Source organism: Atta cephalotes, assembly GCF_000143395.1.
Source record: "Atta cephalotes unplaced genomic scaffold scaffold00008, whole genome shotgun sequence".
Lineage (NCBI taxonomy): Eukaryota > Metazoa > Arthropoda > Insecta > Hymenoptera > Formicidae > Atta > Atta cephalotes.
The window spans coordinates 4,984,382-4,994,865 of NW_012130072.1; the positions used below are offsets into that span (position 1 = coordinate 4,984,382).

Sequence of the window (10,484 nt, forward strand, 5' to 3'; positions counted from 1 at the left end):
ATATATATATATATATATATATATATATATATATATATTATATTACATAACGTTGGCTTGGTATGTGTGCACCGCCGCCGCATTATTTCGATGCCCGCCCATCAAATCTCGATGTCCCCGTGGACAAAATCGGAATTAATGTCTGTGCGGCACACCCTGGTACATGCATCCGTCGTTCATCGAATTTAATATGTGTATAATATTGCGCGCTCGAATACACACGTACGTTCGCGCGCTCCAATACGCGTGGCAACCAACGCGTCGAAATCTTCTCGTTTGCACGACCATGCGTGTAAACGAACTTGAAAAAAAAAATAAATAAATAAAACGACGGGCGCGACGACAAGCCGACGATTTACACTTTCGTTTTCCGTAATTTACGCTTTCATTTTTCTCGCGCTTTTTCACTCGTTACTCGCGTACCGGCGTGTTTATCGGGACAATGAACGGCTGTGGCTGCAATTTAACCGACGACTCATCATGTTCCTTCGTGGAGTGCTTAATTAAAAAAAAATAATAATAATAACTCAAAATTAAATGAATGACACGTATAAAATATTTTTGGAACTGAACGATAAAACGAATTCGATCTCACTGTCGTACATGTACCTGGATGCTCCGAGGACACGCTCCACGCGTGTCTCCTTTGATCTGGTGCCTTCTCCACCGAATTCAACCGACTGTGGTAATGAATGACCACCAAAAAACCGATACTTGAAAAAAATATACCGTACGAACACTGCCTCGTTTGCTGCATGTGGATCGCCTTAGCAGCCTTAGCCACTGTCGGGGCCCAAATGGTCCCTCAAAACGCTCACTGTGTCGTCTACACAGACAGCTGCGGACAGGTAGACTCATTATTGTAACCAGTTTTTTATCCGGTCTCGAATTTGCATCATAAGCGCCGATTCGGATAATTGAGTGAGAGAAGTTTTAGCGTGCATGCGTATCATCATGCTGATCCCTCTGCTCGGCATGCAATTCCCTGAAGACCGTAATAGTGAAAACACAACTATTTTCACTGATTCGAACTTCAGGGAATCTTTTCTCATTTACGCATTGTTCTGCATAACATTGCGCGAATGATGAATTTCGTACATGACGTTACAACGTTCGTCTCTTTCTATCTATTGTAGAATTCTGTGGGATGTTCTTCAGATTTAAAAAATTGGATATTACGCGCTCTGATGCAAGCTCGAACTTTAATTGCTGCTAACCTTCAAGGTTAACGAGAGAAAAGGATGTTATCGCTCGATAAATGAACTGCTTTTCTTTTACTTATGCACTGCTTAGGCAGTAGTAAACTTGACGTTTACACTTTTTAGTTCGAGGAGCGAAACGTTATAATCCGCATCTCTCGGTAACTTTGGCTAACACGTAGCTTTCGGGGGCATCTCCCTCACGACTGCTCACCGCAACTATAACTGCGAATAACCACTGCCTTATCTGGTGTTTGTCTATTATTATTATTATTATTATTATATCAATAATTATTATTATGCTATTTCGAAAGCGTTGTCGTCACCTCTGTCCCCCTTGATCCGCCCCGCCCCCCCCCCACATAAACATAAACATACAGACAGACATACACATTCGTACAACGTGCACACATGAACGAACCTATTCACGAAGAAAGAGATGCACGCTTCTTATACAGTAATTAGTATGATTAGTACTTTTGCCATTTAAACGGTTTGCCATGTATCTATATATTATACATATACATATTATTATATATCTATCATGCCATTGTCTTGAACCGCTTGTCTGATTAACGTTGCGCGTTATTTGTGGATGAGGATATTGTCGGGATGTCTTTTAAACATTTCTTTGTATTCGTTACGACTGAATCTAATATGCTACGTCTAAGAGCAACTTCCATCCTTGTACGCTTCAATATCTATTTGTTTATTTTTTCTCTCGCAGTGCATCTTATCGCAAGTAGCAATTACGTTATGGACAACTGTTACATGTCTGTCGGGCGTGTATACTGCATGCTCATTAATATTATAAAACTTAAGGGAGCGCGTATATATATATCGAGAAACCAGAGAGTATGCAATACATTCTGAGTTCTACACTTAAACTTGTTATCGATATATGGAAATTATGAATTTTTTGCTAATATTTCTTGTTAAACACACTTTTTTTCTAAATTGCTTTGCATAATTGGGTGATTTTTATTTCAGCGATATTAAATATCTGTTTTTGTTTAATGTTCAAAGTACCTAAAAATTTGACTAAAAAGTGTTAAGTTATAATATATCTATTAAAAATTAAAATTATTTCCTGATATCTTTTTTTATAAACTAAGAATCGTGTTACTTTATATATATGTTCTGTAAATTATATATATGTTCTGTAAATTATTTTACAGTATGAAATATATTGTACAATAATACTATAAAATAATTTATATTTATACACATATTACATCTTTTTGTGTTAAGAAATTTTTAAGAGAGAGAGTTGTGAAAAGTTTACACTTCAATTTTAACATCAAACATTTTTATTGTTTCAGAGTTAAAAATTGTCCAATTAAGAATTGTTCCATTTTCAGATAAACTATGTAGTAATTTACATATTGGATAAACAAAAAAGTAAAAAGAGTAAAAGCATAAGAGAATAAGAAAGTAAGACAGTAAGCTAAAGTTTACCGAAAGATGGAACAACTTAGCCTAAGCCAGTCACATTAAAGAAGAGCCTTAGCAATTATGATCTATCTTTTTTTTAAAAAGTACAGTTATAAGATAACTCGTATCTTCTGGTTAGTATCACGATGCATCACGATGATATACACACGAAATTCATAATATTTTCCGCAATGTCCGCGAATTAAAATGTGTCGCATATACACAAAAATTCGTCGATTTTATAATTATTTGATGTATCAAAATAATTATAAAATATTCTGAATTTTGAAGAAATTGGCAGATTATTTTGTCGGAGCTGTCTGCATTTTCATTGGGCAATGACAATGGCGTGATTTACGACATGTAGATTCAAAGGACTTTTGCAACGAAACATTGACAGGACATTGACGTATAACACTACTCTTCCATTTAGGATGTTTATGAGTAATGTATTTGTGATCTTACCTTCCGAATTAGCATATAGCCGCGAAAAGTGATGTTATGCAAAAAGTCAAAACAAACTGATGTGAAGAGAATTCGTGTAATTTTAAAGGACGAATATGTTTGCCTTCAAAGATCGATTTTGACCGATTTGAGAGTTAAAATCTTTGCCATGACTTACAATTAGAACAGAAATACACGCTTTCAGTTGAATCGCTCATTTCCGCTTTTGGTCAAAAAACGTGTCTATTACGCTTGCACACTGATTGCTTTCGACGCAATTAACTTCCGACTGTGAGGCACAGAAAATAGTATACATGGGCATGGAATAAAGAAGCGCGTGCGAGCTTTACGTCTGACCGTTATTCGAACCAGTAATCATTTTCCATTATGACAAAGCTTTCCCTGCGCACGGAAAACTGATCGGATCTACCGATCGCTGCGCATCTATCGACAATAGTTTCTTACCCATATTTTTGGCTAGCTCTGTCGTTATGGTTGCGGAGTCGCAGTTGACATAGTGTGTTGAACTTATTTGCAGTAGAATATTATTAATTTGACGGCTTACGACATCCCACATCCATATTATACGATATTGCCGATAACCGCTGATTATCCAATCCCCCCTTTTCGCCATTGCAGCCACTCTTGTCACTTTGGTTCGCTAGCGTGGATCACCCGGAGGACTCTTTTCTTCCGTAGCTTCAGTAGTGAGTGGATGTGTGTGTTTCGGTCCTGTAATTCACGCACGCGAACCAGATCGACGATGAGCTGGCTTTTGGCAGCACATTAACGCTTGGGTGATGACACTGTATTATCATTGCTGATACACGACCGCGCTCGTCGTCATCATTCCGTCGCGAGACAGAGATTCGATCATTTAATCACACTTGGTATTTGGCCGACTTTTCGAATAACACCGACGATCACCCAAGCAACAATCCCCCTTCTCCCGGGCCATTATTTGCATGACCAGACTCTGTGTTCGTAGCGAGTTATCTCTTATGCAATTGCAAGAATTGTTTATTATAATTATAATGGTTAATATTATGGTTAAACCCACTTATTACTAGCGTTATTATTACGATTATTATTATATTGTTGCCTATTAATGCTATTATGACTATGTTATTTTTCTTATTACTGTTATGTTTAAGATCTCTCTTTAACTTTTGTATTAATTTCATTATTATTATCACGAGTATTACAAGTACGCAGGATAATCTTTTGTCGAGAATTATATGATGAAATAATTTATTAGCGTTACATTTTTCGTGATACATTTTCATATATTTTGCACGCTTCTATGGTGAGCCTATGGTATACTTTCGCGTGATTATACTTTATTTCTTTAATTATTTTTTTATAAATTTATTTTTTCGTATATCTGTCTGGTAGGTTGTTAATGCTTTGACCTAACGTTTTGCTAACACGAAAACCGTACTCTGGAATTTGATGTTTAATCTATTTGCTGCATTTGTCTCTTATATATATTTCGGATATACGAATAATTCTTCTAGATACGAGTGTACGTGTGTGTTTCCGTGTGTGTGTACATATAATATGCATACATCTTTTGCCAATGGGTAATAAAAGGAACGGATATAGTAGCTGTAGCTGGGTGGAGTTTCCGCTTCCACTTGGGTCCACTTTATTCGTATTCTTTCGATGGCCAATGTTCTACGATTCGCATTTATGTCTTTCTCTCTTCCATATGTTATTTGTTAAATGTGGAATTATATTCATGCTCGCGAAAAATATATATTGCTCGCTTACGATTCAATATATGACTTCAACGCGAACTGTTTTCTTGTCTCCGATGATATCTGGTGCGTTTTGGCGATATACGCAATCACATGATACATGCGTACATATTATATATATACATACACACATTTATATATGTAATTATCGTTCTTGCGCGAACCGGGTTTATATTATATTATGTCGATGTCTAGCATCGTTTTCGACCGGATACGAGAGTGACGGAGAGAGGAAAAAGAGCGAGGCGCAGAGAAATTCGAACATTCTTACCAAATCTTTCCGTTGCTTTCGCGTATTTTGTTAATACTAAAATTTCAGTCTAGTCATTGTGTTGAATATATGGCCCGCCGAGAAGAGGGCTTCCAAACCTGATTCGCAAATTCTGTATAATGTTCACCAGCATAGGATACATACGTATTAAATAATTATACATGAAATATATCATGACCCAAATTATAATAAATATTCGAACGTGACAATTACTATGCTGAATTTTAGTTGAAATCGTAGTCTTTACGGTATAATTTTTCCGGATGAAATTTGCGAATCAAATATCCTTGTTTCTAGGCGTGCTCCTTGCATACATTGTGTCCGGAATATCACGATTAGCATAACGAAAGTGTCTCTCACACACACAACCGGCACACGTTATAAACATAATATGACTTCCCTTGATTCTAGCCCAAGTCAAGCCATTTTTGCATCCCGACAAAATAAATTCGGAGATTAGAGTTAACACGATTAGATGCAAGACTCTATTGCAGTCGATTAGAATTATTTTAATTTTACACCACAATATATACATACTAAAATAGGAAATATCCTGTTTGAAAAAACAAAAGTTCTACTGCAAATTTATCACTTAATTCGTATGTGTGAATGCTCGGCGATTGTCTTTTACTTTGTCTTTAATAAATCGATCACAATGCAAAAATATGATATATATCATTTGAGAAATTATTCATTTTAAATTATTCTGATCGCTTGATTATTCGCACATCGATAGCACTTAATTAATATCCATATACAAACTGGTCTTCTAGAGCATGTAATGAACAATGAATATGCTCTAACACTGAAGAATCTGAAGTGTCTGATTGTGCGGAAGATCTCAGTGATCGTAGGAATGCTTAAAAATGTACCAAGGCCCGATATTTTTAATTACTAAGAATGCAGGAAACTTACATATATCAATATTCTAAATTTAAAGTAAGAAAAAAAAGAATGGATACTTTATGACTTCAACGCATATTATTTGATGCTTCCTTACAACTCAATTAATACAATTTACTGATATTTAGTTTATCGACGATATTAATCAAGTACACAAATACAATATTTGTTGAAAATTATCGAACCGATGTACTGATGTATATTCCTCACTTATCTAGTGATTAAGAGTGTCTTGCATGTCTGAAACTAATTCCGTGATTAACGAGTATGAATAAATGTATAACGTTATTGTAGCACTTCTCAAATTCATTTCGAGATGCTGGATCATAAGATGGATTAAATTATCGGATACTATTTTTGAGCAATCCTAAATAAAAGAGAGAGAGAATGCGAAAAAGAATGATATGTGAGATAAGATTACGTGTGTATGTATAAGAGTAATCTTGCAAGAGTGCATGTGTGTGTGTGTGTGTGTGTGTGTGTGTGTGTGTGTGTGTGTGCGCGCGCGCGCGCGCGTGCGTGTGCGTGCGTGTATATGAGATATTATAAGTTTTTTTTGCAAATCGTTCACTTTTCGCCGATCTCATCCGTTATAAGAGTATCTGGCACATTTTCTTTCAGTTACTGGACACCCTCCCGGTGTGCCAAGATTTTAATCGACAAGTGTGCAACCGTCCCGCCTGCAAGTTTATTCATCTCAGTGATGGTGAGTTATTCGCGCGTTATTGGGAAGTACAGGTTGATTATGCACACTTAAATGAAAAACAAGTTACTATCAGTTTATGTGAAGTGGAAACTATTATAGAAGAAAATGTTCCATTTGGGATTATAATTAATATTATAAGAAATATTAATTTTACAATAAAGGCATATCTTTTATTGCTACACGGAAGAATGATTTTGCCAAAGTGTTCAAAAATTTGGCTATAATTACAGATTTGAAAATAATTTTGTTAGACTATCAAAATAATTTTATAAAATGTTTAAGCTGATTGCTAGAATATAAACATTTTTTATAACATTACTCATCATGTTTGAGTTTTTTATTATTTTGATGATTCCAACAAAATTATTTTTAGATCTATATATCTAGCTACTTTTGAATGTTTTAACAAAATCTTTCTGCATATATTTTACGATATGTTCATGTTGTCACATTTAATTATCTATATTTTTCTCAGATACGTTTAATTAAAATGTGTTAATCTTTGATATTGAACTGTAGATTGTGTTTATATTTTTACCTCTTTTAATTTTCGTGCGTTTCACTGATTGAAAGATTTATATTAAAAAATTAAAATACGAAATCATATGACTATGTTTACTGCTGAATGCAGCATGGAAACGAGCCAATATCTCGAAGAACATTTAACTCGTTTAATTGATATTCATTGAGCGCTTTGGCGATTTTCAAATTTCTCTTTGGTCACACAGATTGATTTCAATAACGAGATTTCCGGTAAAATCGGCAGTTTCGGTAAAGTAAGCGTCTCGAACGACGGCAGAAATTCGGCTATTGAAATTCCTGCGCGACGGAACTATTCCCCGCAAGCAACGGGCATCGGCGATTATGGCCTTGTCTTTCGTTCACCGATCGATTCTATGCGAACTTGCCAATTCTCTCTGCGTGCGAGACGCGTCGCAATTACGTACAATAAATCATTCGCGATGTTATCGCTTGGAGGAGTCCGATTGTCGTTCCATGCTTTTATTTTACTTCCGTTCTGCGTCGTTGGCGGAGTCGATCGGTGCCTTCATTATTCTTTGTATTATTACAAGCCATCGTTACAGCATGTCTTGCTTTCACATTTAGCATGCGAATGATCTTTGCGAATGTAATGAGACTCTCCCTCTTTGTCAAGCTGCCGTGTCAATTAGATTCTATTCGCGATAATGAGCAAGTAATGTTACTCAAGATGTGAACGAGAAAACGCTTCTCATCAATTCTCCAACAATTAACGATACTTTTTGCACAATCAATTGCAAACAATATACACTTGAATAACGAATGTATTTCTATCGCAGCAAATTTGCATCAATTTCTTTGATGTCGTTGAACGATTGAGAATATTTATGCATTGCACTCTATGAATATTGCAATCAATGTCAAGTTTCTTTAAAGTCTTTCTCTGGATATTAAATAATTTGTACTGTTATACGAATCAAAAGAGTTTTGTATGAGATAGCATCTTTTTGTGCTCATTGCATTTATACGTTTAAATATGTTTAAATTTATGTATATAATATATTTTAAATAATAATTCTGTTAAAATAATTTTCATAATTTGAACGATAAAGCTTTTTTGTTAGTTTCATAAACTTAACCTTCTTGATGGCAATGGTTCATTTAGATCCAAAGCGAAAATTTTTGAATAATTGTACATTCTATATGATTGGTATTATGAATTTCTAAATCATAGATAAAAAAATTTAAACTTTTTTGTTTAGTAGCTAAAGTTTGTAAAAATTTTGTACTTTATACATTTTGTATTTAAACAGGATGCTTTAAAACTCATAATTAGGTGTAGTTTTCATAGATGTACTTAATTGGAGAACATATTTTAATTTTTACATTTGCCCAAAAACTATTAATATCTCGATTTTGCATGAAAAGAACAATTTTTGCTGAAGTATCTAAAAATTTAAATATACAGATACAGATCTGAAAAATAATTTTGTTGGATCATCAAAATAATTATGTAAATAAAAATAGTGTGATGAGCAACCAACTTTGCAAAAAGCTTTGATTATAATAATCAGCTTGAGTGTCCTAAATAATTATTATGATAGTTTAACAAAATTATTTTTAGATTGTATCTAACTAATGCTAAATTTTTAGATAATAAAACTGTTTTTTCCATATGGAACATTATTTTTGACACTATAGTCTCTGCGCGAAAGAAGCGATCGAATTGTTTCCAATATGATGATATGTTTACAATTACTAATGATATGTGTGAACAATCGACTGACCTGATTTTGTAATGAATTTTCAGGAAACGTGGAGGTGATTGACAACCGTGTAACGGTGTGCAGGGACGCAGTGAAGGGCGCGTGCATGCGACCTCAGTGTAAATATTACCATATACCGGTTGCGTTGCCGCCGGCGCCTCTGATGGCGATCGCATCGTCTGCCTCGCCTTAGGGTTACTTTTGCCAACGGCTAGCGCTGGGACCGCAAGAGGAAACGAGGAAGAAGACTCGATAAGTTTGCGCGAACACGCATCTCCGTACATGTCGGGATTATTGTGCATCGAGGCGGCATCAGTAGCGACACTGGCGAACAAAGCGTTTGAGAAGAAATGGAGGCACCGAATCGTTCTTGTCGTCGATTCGATTTAGCTTCAACAGCACGTCGATATTCCTCCGCGACATTCCTTTCCGATGTACATGCTTATAATGCACACGCACGAATGTGCGAACGCACGTTCAGATGACAGGGGGGAAATAGCGCGCGGTAGGAAGAATAAGAGTAGGAAAACGTTGCCGAAGAGAGGTTTCTGTCGGCATGAAGTTGGAACGGAGAAGGAAGAAAACACATATAAGCCCAAAAGTTCTTGCATATGTAAGAGACGTTGTTGCCGAAAGAGAAGACTGAAACCGAGAAAGAATTTTGGGTGATTGGATCGTGGAAGTTGAAAGACCGAGCAGTCCGGTAAATCGTCGCGTCATGATTCGAAGATTGTATGTCATCGAAGTATTACAATCGCAGCGAGCTAGTGAGCAAAGTCTTCCTTAATATCGTCTTTTTTCTTTTGATTTATATTTGGCTTCCCATCGCGTAAGGATAAATAAACTCGAAACGGTTCGGAATAATTCGTAAAACCGAAGCAATATTTCAACTTTCACGATACTCTTTTTTTCGTTAACTCGCTCGTGAGGCTGGATCTTTCGGAACGAGTGTAAAGCATCGACAGGAAAACAATGACAACGTTTTGTCCCAGCGAGTAAACATGAAACTTGAATACATCGGGATCCATTCTTCTCGCAATCGAGCGAGTTAGCGAACAATAACCCGCGGTTCAGTATCGTTTAAGTTTCTTCTCATTGACATGGCGAAATCGCATCAGCTTCTTTCTCGGTCTTAATTAATAATCGATGAATAATAGTTTTTTCGAGGGCAATAAAAAGCTGAAAAAATAAGTTTTATTTTCGATTCTGAAATCTTGCTTTTATGATATCGATATTTCGAGTACAATTATTCTTGTCCTATGATTGAAAAGTAAAAGAAACAAGGAAGAATCATATAAAATACTATACAAGACACTTGTCTTATACAGCAACATTACGGCAACGTTAGCAATGTTATCACACTATTACGTTGATGTAATACTGTTGGAATGTCCTGTATAGGATTTTTCTTCATCTCTTTTTCATCATAGAAAGAAATAATTGCATTATGTTTTAAAGATATGATTGACATTTATAATAGATTTTATAATAGATTTTATTTTCTATGTTTGCGAGAACTTC

General features: G+C 35.5%; 1 protein-coding gene across 1 annotated transcript; it reads left to right on the forward strand.

Annotated features, from left to right (window-relative positions):
* Positions 1-755: 755 nt before the first annotated feature.
* LOC105627266 (muscleblind-like protein 1) lies at positions 756-9,156 on the forward strand. The gene is made up of 3 exons (XM_012208552.1): positions 756-848; positions 6,633-6,717; positions 9,008-9,156. Exons 1-3 carry the CDS (start codon positions 756-758, stop codon positions 9,154-9,156), a joined length of 327 nt encoding a protein of 108 aa, XP_012063942.1.
* The last annotated feature ends 1,328 nt before the right edge of the window (positions 9,157-10,484 follow it).